This window comes from Atheta coriaria, unplaced genomic scaffold (genome assembly GCF_025399875.1).
Source record: "Atheta coriaria isolate IRGN ID8LTWV9N9 unplaced genomic scaffold, Caltech_Dcor_3.1 hic_scaffold_7_pilon, whole genome shotgun sequence".
NCBI classification, from domain to species: Eukaryota; Metazoa; Arthropoda; class Insecta; order Coleoptera; family Staphylinidae; genus Dalotia; species Dalotia coriaria.
Window position 1 is genome coordinate 10,252,517 of NW_027045449.1, and position 21,937 is coordinate 10,274,453.

Genomic DNA, 21,937 nt, shown 5'->3' on the forward strand with positions numbered 1-21,937 from the left:
AAATTGGTGTTTTATAGCAGCGCCGTGATCGCAGATTAAGGTACGCGCGCGCAAAAAATGGGCTCGCGCGCTCGCGAAATGTGAAAAATGCGTGCGTGGGCGGCTTGCGATGCGGGAGGACGGCAAAGATTAAACCGTAAAATAAAAAGCGCTCGCGACAATGCACCGGCGATTAAGTTTGGCATATTTATGGATCACATTGCCCAGTGAGAAGTAATATGAAACGCGGAAATGATCGGATTGCATTTGGATCGAAAATATTAAAAGTTCGACGAGGATGGGATTCGAACCCACGCGGGCAGAGCCCATTGGATTAGCAGTCCAACGCCTTAACCACTCGGCCACCTCGTCACCTGTCAACGGAGGTGAGAAGATGTTTAACGAGATAAAAGAGAAAAAATTAATTAAAATTGTGTAAATATTTCATATCTTGTTTTATAAAATGAAAAAAAACCAACAGAAGAGAATTGTAAACAGTTAAACAGGTATAAAATGCAACTTTGTAAGTAAATATCAAAGTTTAATTCACACAATAAACTTTAGAAGATCGTCCTTTGGAAATCTTTAAAATTAAAGGCCAGCGGAGACGTCAACCAAAGTTGATGATTTTTTGTCGTCAAAAAACAATAATTCTCTTATAAAATGTAAAAAATTTGCAATTTTTGATATTTTTTTGGTTTTTGGAAGCTTCAAAATAAAAGGTCAAAGGAGACGTCAACCAAAGTTGATGATTAATTTTTTTTTAGACATAAAAAACATAAATTTTCTTAAATGAAATAAAAATTTTGATTTTTTTAAATTTTTGTCTCCTGTGAGCGTAACTATCACCATTACACCACAAGCAACATTGTTACGTGCATAATGGCCGAACGTAAGTAAGTATTGAATGGCGGAGGAGAACGCGTGAGCACTAAACATGCGAACGTAATCGTCGCGATCGCAATCGAATTGAATCGGACACGAGCAGAGAAAAAAAATCACACAACGCGACGCGCTGAATTTACTATATTACAATGAGTGCGATACTCTGCGCGGCGTTCCGTTTCGTTTTTGGCTTGGCGTCGCGTCGCCAAAGAGCATAAGATGCTCACGTATAGCCTTACACACGCGGCCGGTGCGCGATTATATCCGCGGATCTTTAAATAAACGTATAGTAGTAAAGTGTGCGGTGCGGTGTGGTGGTGTGTGCACCACGCGTCGTAACATAAAGCACGGCGCATATTGAATGCGCGTATTGTGTTCGCCGCGTCGCGATTCATGCGCGATATATGTGAGTACGCGCGCGCGGCGGCTCTCGCGTTGTTCATGTGCGAAAAGATGCAAACAGATACAGGTCGTGACTGTTACGTAACTCTTTTCAACTTGTTGCGCCCGGTTCACCACACACACACACAATGATAATAATAATAATACAACAAGCGTGTTCGTTCATCGTTTTATTGATTGCAGATTTTTTTGCGCGCGCGAGTTGGAAATTTTCGACGAAAAGTGTTTTATAACTGTCATAAACATGCTTTTGTTATGTAACTTGATAAAATGATTCATAATATTTGTTTAACAATTGTTATTTGTAGGTAAATAGCATTTTCTATTGAGTTACATATGAAAAAATCAATTTTATCAAAAAAATTAAATAAAAAATATTTTAAAAATTATTTTCGGGATAAAAATTATTCTATGCCATTCTTAAAAGTCTAATCTATCTATTTACCAAAATTTATAAAAATTAATTCAATGGTTTTGGCGTTAAAAAGGAACAAACATACATTTTCAATAATTTTAGCCTTTTTCGTGTTGAAAATTTTCGACAAAAAGTGTTTTATGACTGTAATAAACCCATTTGTTACATAACTTGATAAAATGACTGAAAATATTGTTGTAACAGTCAATATTTACGTACAAATAAAGTTTCTTATTAAATTTGCTGTAAAAAAAACATAACTTAACTGATTAAATATCAATTTTTCTCTCTTATTTTTACAATTTTTCACAATTTTACCAAATATTATAATTCTAGAGATAAAAATCAGATAAAAAATTCAAAGATATTAAAAACTGGTTCATCCGATAGATGGCGCCACTGTAAAACCTATTTCCGCTTCGCCAAAAATGGAAACATTGAATATTTTTGTAAGTAATTACAAAGATTGATAGATAGACGTTGATCGGCTAATAGCTTTAATGGTTTACACGTCGCAATATCATGTTAAGAATTAACATTATTAAACGCTCGCAGTTCAACAGAGTTCGCCCGGCGATAACAGGCGCCTCATCTCGTTTTTTTTTTCTTCGCTCGAATCTAGGATCTCGAAAAGTCAGTCATAAATTAATCTACTTTGCTGATTTAATAGACTTTTTGTGAACCTCCTACTTTGGGTTCGCGTTGTGGTTGAAATTAAAATCACCAGCGCTGGGAGGTATCGGCGCCTCGTCGCAATTATACGTTGCGAATTCGATTCGCGAAAAGTTTTTTTATGCGTGGATCTTCAACTACGACCAACGGTGCTGTCCGCGTTTAGAATCAAACACGGCGAAGAAGAAAAAAATACCAGCATGTGATGTGATTTTTTTCTCTTCTCCCAATGTTGTTGGTGTGGTTTTGGAAGAAGACGTAACGAATAAAAACCACAAGCGGTATGCCGTAACTATCAATTACACGTCGCACGAATCCGTACGCGTCTTTTGCATGCCTACAATTAACTGAGTGAACTTCAAGTCAACGCGAACGCGCCAGCCACACCTATGTTAGCTCATTCTCGCCGCATTTTTTTCCTTCCTACTTTGTGTGTGTGTGTGTGCATTTTGTTTGCCTTGAAGCGAATGCTGAAGAAAGCAATTAATACACTAATGAAAATTAATGGTCAAAATGTTGTTTTCCTCGAGAAAATAAAAATTCCCACAAATAAAAAAAAATCAAAGCGAGTAAAAGAAAGTTTCCATTAGATTTCGAGAATGAAAAAAATTATGTGTAGGTGCATTCGGTCAGGTACCAGCGATGATGATAGTCCAACTCCGTGTAACCAATGAGATAAAAATAAAAAATAAATTAAACGACAACCTTGAACTCCTCATCTACCTCACAAGTCTACCGCAAGCGTTCCAGCAGTCGAAGATTCGAGTGTGTGATCCAAACATTCGAGAAATACTTATTTTCATCAATTGTGGTGAGAAACAATCATCTTTTATCGATATTGTTATTGTTTTATATCGAAAAAGAAAGTTGGAAAGCAGAAATTACAATTGAAATTTAAAAAAATTGATTTCAAATCAAAACTAATGATGTAAATACAAAATATTAGTTTTTTGTATGTTTGTGACGCTTTGACACAAAAACCACTGAACCAATTTCTATAAATTTAGGTATAGAGATAGTTTAGACCTTGAAAAATAAAATAGACTACTTTTTATCGCAAAAATTAACTCAAAGGGTTAAAAATAAGGGATGAAAGTTAAAATAGAGATTTACTCATACCTATAGTTCGATATTTCGTATATAGATGGCGTTAAAGTGCATAATAAACCTTCCCAATTAATTTTTTAAAAGAAAATAATATTTTTTACCTTCTAAACCTAATAATTAATAAAAATATGATGTCACAGATAATAAGATTACATAAAAGCATTAAAAATAATATAATCTCCGATGTCGTCATCGAATCGCGTGTGAGCTGTGAGCCGCTAAGACTCCGAAAGCAATTTGTTACAATTTGATATTTAAGCAACGCAGATCTGAGAATCGCTTGTAATGCATGATGAATGTGAATGCATGTGAAAAATAAGTACAGCTGATGATGATGCGATGATGGCAACAAGCGAATGCATGAAAATTCGTATCCACTACAGCCGATCCGATACGAAAAGATACTAAACGGGAGAGTATATTAGAGAAGAGGTTGCAAAGTCAAAACGCTGCGCGGCGCATCTTCACCGCTTCGCCTTCTTCGCGAGACGATGATGACATTCTATGACCCGAACTTTCCAACTCCCAATCTCTTGCATAATATGCTTACTTATTTATACTTAACAAATACAGCGTGCATGCGAACCGATCGAAGCAATAGGATGTATTCACAAGCCGGCGGAGAGGAAGAAAAAAATTAATTACACTCCTGTATGCATTTATCGTTTAGTAGAATTTAGTAGTAGCCAAATGTGGTTTTACACCGAAAGATACAAGAAGATTTAATGAATAAATATGAACATGCTTGCGGAGAGTAATCGGCTAATAAACCACGAATTTCTTCGCGTGCGCCGTCGTGCGGGAACGCATCCGAACGCAACTAATTGCTAATTAATACAAACAGAACTAATCGTTTTGACAGATAGGATAAGTATGCGCATCGCACTCAAAATAAATTTCGTTTTAAATTGAACCGTAATTTAGGTGGTAGACTAGCTCGTTGCGCGGCTTGTTTACGACTCGTGCGGTACTAAATCACGAAAAACCTGCTTGCAGGTGAAATAACCAATTGTCGGACGGTGTGTTTGTAATTGTTAATTGGCACAGATAATAGTGGTTAGGTACTGATAATCTGTCACACCAAAAATTGCATAAAAAGCAACCTTTTTAGGAAATAAATAAGTTTTTTCTGAATTCATGTTTGAAAACAATGTTTTCTGTACAATAAGCTTTGAAAATAATGTTTTCCACATCCAGGTGTTTAGATCAAGTCAATATAACCTCAAAATTATTTTTTAAAGTCAGAAAATTGAGGTTATTTTGTTAATTTTGGGCTTAAAAACATAATTAAATGTTTTCCACTCGAAATTTCTAAGAAAAATCCCATTTTCTGATCCAAAATAGCTTAAAACAGTAAAAACATCATGAAACAACCTACATTACCGACATAACCACAAAAATTCAATTTTTCATAAAAATACTTCAGAAAATATTAATTGTTAACCATAAAAATGATACCACACTATAAAAATATACTTAAAGTATAATCTGCGCATGCGTAAATAATTTAACCTTACCTTAGTCCTATTCAGCGGCACAGAAAAGTCCCAATCAGGCGCAACGAAAAGATATCCGCTCCGTGCGATGCTGCGACTAGCCTGCAATGAAAAAAAAAAAACAATTTACTCAACTAAACAGGCAATAAATTAATTAAAGTACTAAATAATTGCGCGCATGCATTATTCATATCACCTGCCAATAAGGTTACGCTGAGCCACGCGCGCGTGCGCGTACCATCGATACACATAGGAAAAAATGGTAATGTGTCTGCGCGAGCCCTGACACAGTTTTAAGCCTCGCCGCAGGAATGCGCAGAGTGCATAAATCAATGCAAATAAAACAACGCACGCAACAACACAACAACAAATGACAATAAAATGCGATTGTCATTGTCCATCTTGAATTCACTCACTCGAGCATTGGTTATCTAATATTTACTTTAGCGAGTTATATGGTATTCAAATTGTGAACGCGCTTAATTTTATTCGCCGGCGAGCATTGCCCATAAAAACGTAATTTATGAACACTTCAAGGGTAGTTGTGGCTCGTTGCGGTCGTGTATAGTTTACGCGTGATTTATTCACGCGTGGAATTTTTTTCTGTTCTTTTTTATAATGAACCTGATCGGACGCCTCTCCGGGCCGGTAATAAATGTGAGCAATCTATTATGGATTCGCTCAATAAACGTCCGTTAAATTAGCTCTAGGACGCAGCAAGTGATTACCGCGTATAAATATTGGCGAGGTGTGCGTTCGGTGCGAAATTGAAGTCGACGGCGAGCAGTGAGCGCGTGAGTTATAGCGCGTGTGTCGTCCGGTCGTCCTTAGACGTCCTCGGACGCGTTTTGCATAAGACATCGGTGAGAGAGAAGCTGTCAGGTGCAAAATATTCAAAAAAATTTAAAAAAATTTAGTTTTTCTAAGTTTATGTTGAAAAACACTGGTTTTCTGTACAGTAGTGTGGAAAACATTGTTTTTCATGTTTTTATAAAAAGGGTTTTTCACATCCGAGTGTGGAAAACAAGATTTTCTGCATTCCTGGGTGGAATACAATGTTTTTCCACATCCCCATTTGGAAAACAAGGTTTTCCACACTTAATACACAATTTCCATGCAAAAAAAAATTAAAAATTTAACTTTTCAATACTTAACACGTTGAGGACGGTGTGTACCACCGGTGGTACACACGCGTCTGGTCTGTGGGACGGCGTGTACCACCGGTGGTACACGGCTCATTTGAAACGAGACTTATTTATTCTTGACTACGCCACTGGTTAGGTTATATCTTCTCCTCGTTTCACCTATACAATCAGGGCCTTGCATCTTTGTCATCAAATGTGTCACTCAGATTACATATTATAATAAATAGTGACCGACCAAAGTTTCAGTTTTGGCTTCAAATTTGGTTTTGGCCAAAAATTGGCTGAAACTTTTGGCAGAACCGAAACTCAGTGTTCGTGAATTATCGTGCGTCGTTCGGCTAACTCGCGGCTAAGTCGTGGTTGTCACTTGCCATCTCAGTTCGCACATAGTTTCGGTCGGACTCTAAAGATAAAGGCATTCATTACAAAGAAAATAAATAAATGGCGACGCAACTGCAAAAACAATCGCTTTTTGATACAGCAATGCATAACCACCAGTGGCGCACAGCTGAATTAATTAGACGGAGTTGAAAATGCTCAAACGCCGCCCGATGCGACAGACACCCAAAAACCGCGCCGTCCTCAACGTGTTAATACCTAAGAAAAATATAGATGGCGCCTGAAATCATAACCTTATCTAATTCACCTGCGGCCAAGACCTCACCGCATCAATTCGCAGTATCGAACACGCCGGCGATGATCGAATCAACGGTATTCGACTCCTAAATGGCCTTATTTGTTAACACCACGATCGCCGTGTTAATACCGCTTAGATATTTCTCGTCGATCAATCACTCGACGACGCATTCGGAACACCGCGGAAGACGCGCACCGCACGCTCATGAGAATTAAAAGATCGCTGGAAATCTCACACAACACACTCTTTACTCTTTATGACTCACGGTCACTCATGTTGCATTGCACTTAGCGCAGTGCCTACTTTCAAATTAATAAAATGTCAATAAATATTCTCAACTTTCACCTTCATTGTCTAAAAATTGTTCAAATTGTTTGCACAGCGAAGGTCAGACGAATAAAACTCGAAATCCTGTTTAAATTAATCCACCTTATCTCCTGCGCCTGCGCCGCGCGATTTATGCACGTCTTTGTTTCACTTCTTTTTCCGGCGGTTTCTAAGTAAGTTAGTGTGCTTAGTGACCAGCGATGTTTATTTTATTTGATCTTGCGTTGGTTGAATCCGATACGGATTAGTGGGACTCCTGAATAGGATCCGCTTGCGTGCGATTACGATAAAACGCCAAACTACAAATCTGCGCTAGTGCGCGTGCGCAACGCGACAAGCAACCCAACCGACACATTTACACGCTGAACTAGTTTCGTACCATACGCCTTTTCTGTTCTCCGGTTACACCTTCCCTAGTTTACTTCTTGATTATTTTTTGTGTCCGGCGTGTGTGTGTTTCCTACATTGCGCGGTTTTTCTGCGCGACGCGGCGAGTTTGCCGCTTCATTGCTTTATTAAATTCCAGCCATTCGTGTTGTATTAATGTTTTATTTTAATTTAATTCACCATCATCGCGCCGACCCGATCTACTTTATCAGCGATGTATCTGCTCCGCGCGGCTGGAAACCAGCGCGGCCAATAATGTATAACACACATTTATCAGGCCTTAACTAGTTGTGCGTCTTTTTTGTCTGCGATATAATGAAGAATTAGAATATTAAATGATGTCGAGATACGAGTCAAAAAGACAACCGCGGATTTGGATCAGTGTTAAGATCCTTATTATACTCTTAATTCACTACAAAAACACTCGGTGTAGATGCGAGACACGTTGATTTGTTAATTAATTTACATGTAATTAACATGCGGACGCTCCCAATCTACATACATAAGCAATTGATTCGGTATCGCCGTGATTATTAGGAGCGCGAAGTAGCGAACAAAACGTATGCAAACGATTGCGCAAATGAAGCGATGAAACGATGTTATTATGTGAAAAAAGAACCAAACAAAAAGTCCACGATACTCGAGAGATAAAAGTGGATTGAATAAATTAACGCGCGGCGGCGTTGGCAGTGGAAAAATTAAATGAATGAACGATAACGATGATGATTCTTGGGACGGCAGCGCTTGTGGGCGGATATTCGAAGAAACCGAGCTGAAAACACGGTCAGCGGACACAACAGCGATGAATTAATGAGTGGAGATTTATATTTGTATTATAATTTGACTACTTGGCGAACAAACACGTGCCAAATAACTATATTAAGAGGTTTTGGTGAAATTTTAGATTTATCTTCGAATGATTCATGGGAATTCATCGAGAAATGGAAGAATCATGCATTTGCTGGCTGGTAACCAACTGTGCATCATCAGAATATTGCTAGGAGAACGATAAATGACAAATTTGTTGATTTTGTATGTTTGTTACTCATTCACACAAAAACTACTGAAGCTATTTTGATGAAATTTTAGTATTTTGTAGTTTTATCATGAAAGTAAGAGATAGGCTATTTTGTTTTCCAAAAATTTAATTTTAAGGTTGAAAAATAAGGGTTGAAAGTTTTTTTAGAGATTATATCGTGATTATAATAAGATAATTCAAACCTAGATGGCGTTTAAGAACGTTAGAAATCTTTATAATTTATTTAAATTAAATTTTAAATTTTTTGTAAAATTTCTGCCGCTTAAAACGCAAAAAATCATTTTTTTCGACATAAATCATGAAATAAATAATCAATACCTTTATGCTGGTTAATTTTGTTTGACTTACACGCTATATGTCAACCTGCTGCACATGATTTGTATTAATTCATTTGATCGCCTGGCAACGACGCTGAATTATCGGCGAACGGAAGAAGTTACGGTTTATGCATAGCTGATACCCCGACGATACCGGTGAATATGAAGCGAAAGATAGCAATGTTGATATTATACTCGCATTATGGCACGTAAGCGGACCTTCCTTCGCGAGTATGTACGTAGTATTATATTATCATCTTTATAAAACGGTCGTGCATACGGTTTACGGCGGGCTTGTTGCTGTTTTGTTTAGTCGCGCACTGCGCTGTCTTATTAAGCGGCGTGCGCGCGCGCGCTAGCAACCAACGTACGGTTGTCCCGAATACCTTCACGCGAGCGCCGAACGGGCGCACGCCGCGCGCCAACGAAAGGCGCATTTCTTTATTATCTGCATTTTTCGTACGCATTTTAAAATGCATCGCGCATACGCACACACGCCGCATCGCGCGCATGCATCTTCGCCGCGTCGTAAATACTTTTCAATTTTTCATTTGCGTTCTGACTTTGTCCGTTACACGAGGAGAGTTTAATTGATATCGTTTTACGGGGTAATTAATCTGTCGTGGGGAATTAATTTGTTAGCATATTGGAGGAAATAAAAATTGTTTAGTTGGTTTTGATTTATTTACATGTGAAAAAGTCAATAAATAATTTTTAGTACGGTGTGTTGCCTACTTAAAAGGGGCTTTTAGTTGAAAACTTAGAAAATTCAGAAAAAAATTTTGTTTTTTCATTTTTTCAGGTAATATCCTGAGATATTTGTTCAAAAAAAATTTTAGTTATGTGTGTTGCCTATTTAAAAGGGTCTTTGACTTAGAAACTTTAAAAAAAACTACGAAAAAATTCAATATTTTTACTTTTTTTCATTTTTCCGCGTGATATTTGAATAAAAATTGAAAAAAATCTTTTGTACTATAAGTTGCCTAACTAAAAGAGGCTGGAATATGCAAATTTTTCCAAAAAAGAATAAAACAGCAATTTTTTAAATTTTTATCAATATTTTCCAAAAAATATTCCAATTTGACTTGAAATTTCGTCAAAAAACAAGTAGTTGTGTCATTGAATTATTATCTATTTCATTATTTCATATCTAACAAAACAACCTGTTGTTACGACTTTTAACTTGACGATTTTTAGTTTCGTTGTCTCGGACGGTCGCCAGTGCCGAATTTATTTTACCACGACCTCAAAATGTGTTCAATATTTCACAAACAAAAATAAAAACTGCAATAATACAAACATCCTTGCGAATTCCACGCGCACTTGAACGCATCAAAGGTTGTTTTTTCATCGTCGACAACAAAACTTGAAAATAAAAATAAACTATCATAGTCGTAGTTTATTTCCAACTACAAGCCTGTGCACACCTCACCAATGCCATTCACATCGCGGCTCAAATTTATGTAAAATTTCCGGTTTTCTTGCAGGAAAAATATGATTAAACTAGCAAAGCGCTGTGAATAGCAAATTGTGTAATGTGTGAGCTGAATGATGCGCACAACACAAGTTAAAAGCGTTTAAATTTACATGCTTCAACTTGTGAGCTACAAAAGCTCTCAGCAGTGACAGGCGCGCACGTAAACGTTAAACGATTTTTGAATAAATTTCAAAATACAAGAAGAAGTACGACCACAACAAGCTGCGACGATGCGCGTTGAAAAAAGTCAATGAAACTGAATATAGGTACATAGTTTCAGCGGCGGCAATTAGCATTTAGATGCAAATGATTTTTTTTACAACGTTTCAACAAGTTTTTCTCTGTTAGATAATAAATCTTCGTGATAGTTTTTCCTTGAGATAAAGAAACATAAAGAAACTCGAACTTGTTTCAAAGTTTTTTTTTGAAATTTTGTTTTGTTTTTGACGGCGTAGCACTGTGTTTTTTTGCATATGCATATATAGACATGCGTTGACTCGTTATTGCGTTTATTGCTTTTATTGGCAATATTGGCGCGCGCGCGAGTGCAACCTGCGTATCGTATCGAAATTGGCAATTTTAAAATGGCAGCAGCCTCGCGATGCGGCGTGTGCGTGTGGACAAGTTTCAACCGCCTATACACATTTGTCAAAAACGCGGACAGCTTCAAGGATTTATTCGCAAATTCGTTTTCGAGGCGCTTTTTCTTCGCGTTTGCTACGCGGGGAATGCGAATTTGTTAATATGGAATTAATTTAAGTAGTTCGATATCCAGACAGGTGAAAATCGTATGCAAATTACAATTTATGGCCATTATGCTTAAAAGGAACGCGTTAGAAACGGTAATATTGGAATATTTTAGCCAAAATCGGTTCGGAAATGTCTTCGTTTCGGACAACTTTCATTTTTTAGTATTTTAGATAAATACGGCAGTTATTCAGCGTGCTAAAATAGCGATCTCTCTTTTAATCACATTTAGGCATAAATTCCGAAACGCGAACATCGAAACTGTCGCAAATCTTGCGAGTTAAACGCTGGTTAAACTTGATATTGATATTGAGCACGAATGAGTTGGTATTCAATGCCGCATTGTACTTTATTGTAGTTTTACTTTTATTTATTTTTTCATTGTGCACGCACACGGCGCAGTTGCAAAACGTTACTTTTTATAGTCTTGAAAAGGTGGCTCGTTACGTTTCGGTTTCGTAAATTTATCGATCGACGACCGGCAGACACTTAAATCGAGAGCTGAGAGAGCTGCGACGGCGGCTACCGAACGGGCGCGTCCAGCGAGCCCAACAACAATCGACAATGAACACGCTCGACAACGAGCAGACTACTTTACCAGAAGCTATTACCGATTGAAAACCGAATTAAATTTAAAAATACGACGCGCTGCAATGATGCCGAAGCCGAACAACAACGCCGCGCCGAGAGAAAAACGGATTACCAAAAACGGATCGACACATCTCACAACCATCGCGATGCAATTTTCAACGCAACAAATAAACCATATACATAAACCTTCAAACTTCCTGCTGTTTCATGAGTAAATATTGTCTTAAATTCATTACAAAATCAAATTTTATTCTATTTTTGTACTTTTTTTTCGGCATTTTTAACGCAATTCTAAGTAAAAAAAACGAAGAAAATTTAAAAATTGGCTTAAAACTTGCCAAATAAGTAAGATAATGATAAATTAATCATAAAGTCTTTTGTATAACATGTAGCCTACTTAAAGCAAAGTTGTTTTCAAATTTTTTTAGTAAAATGAAAAAAAATAAAAAAAATTTTTAGTAAAATGAAAAAAAATAAAAATTTTTGCTCTTTTTTCCATTTTTTCCGTGACATTTCAGCAATTTCTACTAAAATCCCTACTAATATTATAAATGCGAAAGTCCTGATGTTTGTTACACTTTCACGCAAAAACTACTTAACCGATCATCATAAAAATTTGTACACATATTCTTAGTGGTCCCCGAATGGTTATAGGCTACTTTTTATTTAATAAAAAAAAATATTTTTTAAATAAAATAAAGAAATTGTTCAGCCAATAACACCTCTGCATCTGGCTATTTGACTACTTTAACGCCATCTAGCATTCCAGCAATGAAGCTCAAACCAAAGTACTATAGTACCATCACACTGTATTATCACACTGTTTTACCGACAGCTACGTCAACATCAAATCCAATTGACTACACTATGGAGACTGTACACTATACTTCCATAGACTATACTTTCAGCCATTTTAAACTTCCCGCCATTCTACTTCATTGTTACTTCTTCTGTGACTACAGACGCGTACGGAAGCAACTTCATTATTTTTTATATTCGCGAGCGAAGGCGCGGGTTAAAGCTAGTATGTTATAAAACAATTCAATTTTCAAATATAAACCTAAAAGTTAAGAAAAATCCATAAAATTTTAACATTTTTTTACGATTTTTGCCAATTTTTTCCAAGTTTTTGCCATTTAAAAGCTAAAAATACTAAAAAATACAAATTTTTTAATTTAAAAAAATAAATTAAAGCACACAAACTTTTTTGGCACCTGATAAACCAGAAAAAGCAGACATACTGGAGCCACTGTTAATATTCCCCGGTATTTTTTGCTCCGGTCGCAACTTGAATTAAAAATTAAAGCGAATCAAGAACAACAACTATACGCGCATAATCGCCGGCGAGCTGCTTGTCGCTCGTCGCGCAATGAATAAAATATATGGAGGTAAATTAAGAAGTAAGCAGATCTCGTGTGGTATTGAAGAGACGAAGGCGAAACCTTTGCGCGCGGCGCGCCTTCGTTTCGTTTTTGCGTTAATATGTATGAGCCCGTCGAGAGGAAAGCCACTCTCGCCTCGAACAAAGCAAGAAAAATTATCGCTCGTAAAAAAACGATCGTCGGAAGTCGCATCCAGCCAAGCCCCCGGACGCAGTGGAGAGCCATTTATAGGTTAACGTCGCGAGAAAAAGTTACCGGGGCAAAATTATGTTATACAAGTTGCCTATATTAAAAAAATGCATTTTTAGTTTTATTTGATAATAATTCGAAAACTAATAAAGATAAATTAAAAATTTCTTCAGGAATCTATACAGTATTAAATTATACGTCTAATTAATCAAAAAGTTTATTCCTATCTATATTTTAACAAAAGTTATAAGCGTTTTTTGGTCAAATTTCATATTTTTTCTCAAAAAAATTACTTTAATTGTTAATAACTTTTCAAATAAACGTCAAAAATTTATAATCTCATCAAAATAGATGTATAATTTTATGGAGAATATTTTTGTAAAAAAATTATGATAATAACTCAAATAGTTTTTGAGTAATTGATAATTAAAGTTTTAAAAATTTTAATTCTGCAGTCCTCAATTCAGAAAATAAGACATAGCTGCGATGCCAATGAATTTCTCCACATGCATCTCTATAATAACCCGATACGTTGCAGATTGTATTAATCACGACGCCAAATTCCATGTTTGTTTCGTTTGGCGCTAACCTCCACCAGGTGCAACAAACGTGCAACAAGGTGACTACCTATCCCATATATTCTATTGTATTATAACTCTGCGAGACGAGTTTCTAATTTTATCGTTTTCCTTATACACAATGCGCTGCTTTCGCACTTAAGTAATTGCATTTAATTTTCTCCGAAATAATGGATTTCCTCATCATAAATGTCCAACTATAGGCGCAGCTATTAAGAATTGAAAGTACACACACGGCTGCGATAGCTGCAACAAGTCGGAAATCATCGCAATATGGGTCAGAAATTAATTTGCGTGAAATTTTTGTTTTTCCAAACGCAAACGCAGACATTTTTGTATTTGGCATATATTTATAGTGCTCGTGCACCTTCTTGAGCATTTCTTGTTTTAATGCGATGCCTTATTGGTATGTCCGGTTTGCGTCTGCTATTTTAAGCGCATGGCGGCGACGCATCCACCGCCATCATAAATGAATATATGCCGAGCTGCAGCAGCACGAAGAGAGACTTGATATATTTAGTCGAAATTAGTTTGCGAGGACGGTTTTCCTGCTTTTAGTTCAAGTGAGTAATGTACTTCGACGAACCAAAGTGATAGCTTACAACTGTGCGGGGCATATTAAATTTGAAAACTCAAATTGGAGATTTGGAATGAATAAATTGTTCCAAATGCAGAGCGTATTTTCATATTTATGGGTGGCGTGCGTGCGTTTTACATTCGCGTTTGAGCCGTGCACGCACGCGCACGGGGGGCATCGGCTATATGTGCTCGATTTCCAAAAATAGATTTTAGAAAATGCCGTTTTCTTCCTTCCACTGCACTGAATTATTGCTGTGATCACTGTATAAAGTGACTTAAGTCACTAGGACTACATGGTGCTAAGTATAGGGGATTTAGAATTTTTTAAACAACATAAATAAGTAAAATGACTTAACTTAAGTCAATTTTGTTAAAAAAAATTATTAAAATAGTAATTTCTTGATGAAAATTTTATTTTTTGCTAATAATATCTTTATTATTTGTATTTTAAAATAGAAAACTTAATTTTCCGGCTCTGTATTTAAATATAACCGTTATTAACACAAAAAGTGACTTAAATCACTTGTGGGCGTAATGAAATTGTATAAAAATTAAAAATAAGTAAGTATAAGTAACTTTTAACTAAATTTACTTTAAAAAAATCTAAAAATATTACTATTTTATTAAAAATTCAATGTTTTGCAAATAATATCTTCATTATTTGCAAAATTTTAAAAATCTCTAACCTCAAAACTATAACCTCAGTAATTACATTACCAAATCACCTAATTAATTATTGTTCAACCGGGTAGATCCATTAAAATCTAATCTTTTCAATTTATGACCGTCACACTTTGAAAAAAATGTGATCTAATTATATTCGACGTGACCGCCCATTAAAAAAACCTTATCTATTATTGAATCTGACTCAAAGAATAAAATTGGTCCGTCAGTAGGTGACTAGGACACAACAACTATCTGATACCGCACATAATAATTATCCATAATAACAAAAACAAAACATTCATAAATAAATAAATTCATTGAATAAATTCCACAATTCTTATCAAAATCGTAAATCAAAATCAATATTGAATCGATTAAACAACACCTTAATCATAATCCACTCCATATCGGATTAAACTCAATTCATAAAATGTCAATTTATTTAAATATTAATTTTATTCAAGTGCGAGACATTAGAAACTTTCATAAACAATAATTAAGCATCATTACTTTATTACCCAGATGCGATAACGATCGGCAAGCACGTTACATTAATTATAAGATAATTACGAAATATAAATAAATGGAAGTAAAGCACCGCACACCTGTGCGATAAAAAAATCAATGCTTAAAAGAGATGTTAATATTAATAATAATATTAATATTGCATTCGTAGAGAACCTTCACGTATTTTTTTTTTCTTGTACACCAAAAATATTATTTTGACATGAAGGATTGTTGCTCCATAAAAATAAATCGGCCGTCAATCGCGCATTTCGCTCGCAAACATATTATTTATGAATTTTTAATTACTTCGACGCGAAATGTATAATTAGTTTTTTTTTCTTGCCGCGTTATTCATAATTTATTTACGACCGTGCACATGGCAAGTAATTAATATTGCTGGAAATAATAATAATAGCACTCTTTGTGATTTACATAAAATTGTTGTTGATTGTTTTTTATTGTAATGGTTTGTAATCTTGTTCGAAGCTCACATTAACAGCGTTTTATTGTCCGTAATTATTATGATCATTGTTTATTCGCTTTTTCTACGTCTATTTATAGTTTTTGTGTTTGTTGTTTTGAATTTTTTCTGGCGTGTTTTGCGAATAGAATAGAATACAAATCTATTATTTTCGGTTTGGCACGTGGGAGACTCGCAGACATATTAATATCAGTCATCTGCACCTGACGTACACCCAAAATATGACATTGATCTTTGATGTTGTTTCCAGTTGTGCTGAGTGTGCATATAATTATTTAATTATAATGCCAAACATATGCTGCACCTGAGTTTCATTAATAATTCCGTGTCGATTACAATCATTCATCCAAAAGCGATGAATTTGACGACGTCAACAGTCATTTCAAACAATTAGCATGTATTTCTTTATTTGCATTCTTTCGATAATTGCTTTTTCATTCTATCAACCTACATAATATTTTTTTATACAAAGTGTTGTTATTTTTTTAATAAAAAATGTTTTAAATTTTTTTTCTGAAATATTAGAAGCATTTTGTATGTTAATTTCGCTTTCACGCAAAATCCACTGGAGCAATTTTGATAAATTTTGGTACAGAGATATTTAAGACCTAGGAGAATAACATAGGCTACTTTTTGTTGTAAAAATATAAGCGAAAGGGTGTAAAATAAGGGTTAATAGTCAAAATGATCATTAAATCATAGTTGTAGTTATATAGTTCTCACTCAGATGGCGCTAAAATGCATTTTTATCATTTTTCTTTGCTTTAAATTAAAAATAAGAATTTTATTGACATATTCCGCGCATAATACGTCAAAAAACAACAAAAAGCATTTTTTTTATATTAAATTATTATGAAAACATCCTATATAACAAATTCATGTGGATGTAAAATCCAAATTAAGGAAGTACTTATTTGTACGCACGTCATAGCAAATATTAAAATATGATAATGAAAAAAATCGCGAAATCGATATGGCTACCGAACGGTTTTTCAAACACACGAACATGCAGTGACAGCCGACATAACTTGACACACTAACTATATCACGTATACAATATCTACATTTTTTTGTTCCGTACCTACTCATACTCATACTCATAATATTCCGATACGAATGTTTACTGTTTGAAATCTAAAATGTAAATCCAACCAGCCTGCACGTTTTATTTTGCGTATTAATCACGTATTAGTACCTACGTGTAACGCAAAGTTCGCATGCAGATGAGATGAGTATTTGTGTCTTCTCCAAGTGGCCAACACTAATGAAGTGTTTAAGTTATTTGTACTCTCGACTCGTCTGTAACTTTAAATATCGCGCAATACTCATGCGCGCTCAACAATCTTATTATCATCGACTCACTTATTTGTGAGTTAATAGTTAACTAGGTAGATAAGTGCGCGAGAAGCGCGCTTAATTCGAGGTAAAGCATTTAACGTGCGCGCGGCTTAATGAAGATGGATAAACTCGTCGAGAGACGCGGTTGGAGTGCAAGAAATTAAAAATTAAAGAAATATGCCGAATGTTGTAAACGCCGACCGAGTAGTAGGTACACCTTCGGACGTCGATGAAAGATGCTTGTTAAGTGGTTGATGATTTTACGTTTTCAGCACGGCGGAGGAATACGCCATGAATGTAGAGGTTTAGAAGTTTGCTTAACCTCAATCCGATGATGTTTGGAGTATTCACACAATAATTATATTGGTGATGCACGATCAAGTTAACATTTATGCAAATTAGAGCTACAACTTCAAAGAGCTAAAAATATAGGTTATGTATTTGAAAATATAATCATGAAGAAGCAAATTGAACATTTGTTTCGGAATTACGAGAAATTAATTTTCAAATTTTTTAAATTGCAATTTTGTAATAATAGCGTCAATATTTGCATAGAGAAACTATTTTTCGTGTAAATAAGGTAATCCAATATTTTATATTAAATTACTTGAAAAGTATTCCTGATAAAATAATTATTTCTTCAGATATGGATAGAGCATTAAATTTTGCGTTGATCTGTGTAATAATTTTGTGTTTCGGATTATTTACAATAAAGTTATAGTCAATTAAAGTATTATTTAATAACAGCTGTTATCATTGAAATAATTGTAAACAGCGATTTAATAGTTAACACTAAATGCATTTATGGAGAAATCATTGCAATAACTTTATTGCTTTTCAAGTTATTAATAATAATTTAAAGAAAAGCACTATCACAGTCGTGACACGCTAATTTTGATAGAGAATTAAATTTTGCGTTGATCTGTGTAATAATTTTGTGTTTCGGATTATTTACAATAAAGTTATAGTCAATTAAACTATAATTTAAAAAAAATTAATATAGTGACACAAAGTGGCTTGTAACTTTCGATAAACAGCTGTTATCATTAAAATAATTGTAAACAGAGATTTAATAGTTATTACTAAATGCATTTCTGGAGAAATCATTGCAATAACTTTATTGCTTTTCAAGTTATTAATAATAATTTAAAGAAAAGCACATCACAGTCGTGACACGCTAATTTTGATAGTTAATCAAGAATAACTCGCTAGTTATATGCGATAAAAATATAATTTCTTCAAAACTAGACACAGAATAAAATTCTTTATCAATCTGCGAAAAATTTTTATTGATCAGATAATTTGATGCAAAGTTATGATCAATTAAAATATGATTTTGTTAAAATTAATAAATTGACACAAATTGGCTTGTAACTTTTGAAAAACCGCTGTTATCAATAAAATAATTCTATGCAGCGATTCACTTGTTAATACTAAATACATTCCTGAAGAAATAATAACCATAACTTTATTGCTTTTAAAGTTATTAATAATAATTTAAAGAAAAACACTATCATTGTCGTCCCAAACTAATTTTAATAGTTAATCAAGAATAACTCGATAATTATTTGTGATAAAACTATAATTTCTTCAATACTAGACACAGAATAAAATTCTTTATCAATCTATGAAAAAATTTTGTTGATGAAATTATTTAAAACAAAGTTACAGTCAATTAAAACATGATATTGAAAAAATTACAATTTCACATAAAATGGCTTGTAACTTTTGAAAAACCGCTGTTATCAATGAAATAATTCTATGCAGCGATTCAATAATTAATACTAAATACGTTTCTAAAGAAATCATGACAATAACTTAATAACTTCTCTAGTTATTACTAAAAATGTAATGAAAAAACTTCAAAAACTCGCGATTTCCGCTTAATAAAACACAAATCCTAACACCAATTGAATTTAAACTATGCAACACACAATTTCACCACCATTCCCCACACCTGATTGAATCAACATAAAGGAAGTGACATTATTATTGAGTTATTCTTCCAAATAATGCAAAATATCACCGAATTACAAACAAAAACGTCAAAAATAAAACATTTCTCCTATATACCTAGAACTTGTCTATGCTGAACCAGCTAGTCTCAGGTACTTGTGATGTTGACATGCAGACGAGTTTAGACCGTTGCTTAGACTTTAGACGACTTGGTCGAGCCCGGGCGTAATTATCGCAGAGGCCGACACGGCCGACAGTGTGTAGTAGTTGTGTTCGCGCACGTTCGGATGGAGTAATAGTAATAATAGGAGGCTGTGGCGAGGTACGAAGTATGAGGATGCATGCGATCTGCGGGGCCCGCGAGATGCCGCGTGCGTGTTCGCGGTGTGTTCGGCTCGCCTTTTCAGCCCGCAGCCGGTCCACAACTGGTCAACGAACCAGCTTGCTTTTCCATATGTGCGCGCGCGCGGTGCGTTCGCGTTCCGTTCGCCGGCCGGTGACGACCACGACGACGACGTCCGTGACGACGCCGCTATTTATTTAACACATTCATAACTCCAAAGCAACGCACACATCTTCTTGAAACAAATTCGGTTTTATTACTCGCTCGTTGATTGCGTCTAATTGAATTAAACTTTATCGTGTCACCGCATGTATTATACTCGAGAGTAATTATTCCAGTGTATATTGTTCGCCGCAATTATTGCTATCTCTTCGTGGCCACGAGGGCCACGGGAGCGGCTTCCGATTGTGTGCGCGATGCAGATAAATACACGCGAGAGGCGATCATAATCGAGAAAATGTTCGCGTATAAGGCTTAGTAAATAGCAGCCATTGCAAATACACCAACCATCAGCCAGCAGCATTCGATAGTAATTAACTACATTTGTATACAATACAATAACTTAAGTGCGCTGAAAGTAATATTTTAATCGAATTTATCATAAATGGAGCTCGAGCAGCGTTTCACATTCACAACATCGTTCTCATGCAACGGGTTAATTTATTAAATGCTTTGTTAATCATTGTAAATCATTTGTTTCGTGATTTACCTACACTTGTTCCATTACATTTGTATTCGATAAGTAAGTCATTTTAATGTTTGCTGTGCACTTAGATGGTGAGAAAGTTCGGTGCTTGAATTATTACAATTAATAGTAAATTACTCGAAAAGTATTCATGATAAAATTACAATTTCCTTAGGTGTAGATAGAGAATTAAATTCTGCATATATTTGTAAAATAATTTTAATGATTGAATAATTTATAACAAAGTTATGGGCAATTAAAATAAGATTTTGGAGAAATTAATAAATTAATATAAAATGGCTTGTAACTTTTGTGAAATCGCTGTTATCAATTAAATAATTGAATATAGCTATTTAATAGTTAATACTGAATACATGCCTGAAGAAACCATAACAATAACTTTATTGCTTCTCTAGTTTTAATAATAATTGAAAGAAAAGCATTATCATTGTCACGCCACATAAATTTTAATGGTTAATAAAGAATAATTCAATAATTATTAATGATAAAATAATAATTTCTTCAAATATGGATTCATAATAAAATTCTTCATCAATCTGTAAAGTTATTTGTTACTCTGATTATTTAAAACAAAGTTATAGTCAATTGAAATATGATTTTGAAAAAATTAACAAATTAACATAAATTGGCTAGTAACTTTAGACAAATCGCTGTTATCAATGCAATAATTATATGCAGCAATTCAATAGATGATAATAAATACATGCCTGACGAAATCATAACAATAACTTTATTGCTTTTCAAGTTATTAATAATAATTGAATGAAAAGCACTATCATTGTCACGCCACATAAATTTTAATGGTAAATAAAGAATAACTCAATAATTATTAATGATAAAATTATAATTTCTTCAAATTTAGATTCATAATAAAATTCTTCATCAATCTGTAAAGTTATTTGTTACTCTGATTATTTAAAACAAAGTTATAGTCAATTGAAATATGATTTTGAAAAAATTAACAAATTAACATAAATTGGCTAGTAACTTTAGGCAAATCGCTGTTATCAATGCAATAATTATATGCAGCAATTCAATAGATGATAATAAATACATGCCTGACGAAATCATAACAATAACGTTATTGCTTTTCAAGTTATTAATAATAATTGAATGTAAAGCAATATCAGAGCCACGCTACATAAATTTTAATGGTTAATAAAGAATAATTCAATAACTATTAATGATAAAATTATAATTTCTTTGAAAATAGGTGCACAATTAAATTCTTAATGATTTGTGCAACAATTTTGTTGATCTGATTATTTAAAACAAAATTATAGTCAATTAAAATATAATTTTATGAAAAATTATCATATTATCACAATTTGGTCTATATCTTTTGATAAAACAGTGATAGCAATAAAATAATTTCACAAACAGATTCAGAATTTAACAATAAATAAATTTCTTAAAGAATCATAACTGTATCTCTATCACTTTTCGAGTTATTAATAATTTAAAGAAAAAAAAGTACCATTATCATCCCACTCGAATAGTTATACTTAATAACAAATAACTCAATAACCAAACAACAAAAATCAATAATTTCTTCAGAAATATATTCCCAATAAAATTTTACACCCAAA

At 34.2% G+C, this 21,937-nt stretch overlaps 1 protein-coding gene and 1 non-coding gene across 2 annotated transcripts in view; both read right to left on the reverse strand.

Moving 5' to 3' along the window:
• osp (myosin phosphatase Rho interacting protein outspread) overlaps positions 1–21,937 on the reverse strand; it is a 62,385-nt gene that overhangs the window by 27,766 nt on the left and 12,682 nt on the right. The window contains exon 2 of the mRNA XM_065307773.1: positions 4,978–5,058. Within this exon, the coding sequence (XP_065163845.1) occupies positions 4,978–5,058 (81 nt within the window). The remainder of the gene's footprint in view (positions 1–4,977; positions 5,059–21,937) is intronic.
• Positions 270–351, reverse strand: TRNAS-GCU (transfer RNA serine (anticodon GCU)). Its single transcript has one exon. It is a non-coding gene; the product is annotated as a tRNA-Ser (tRNA).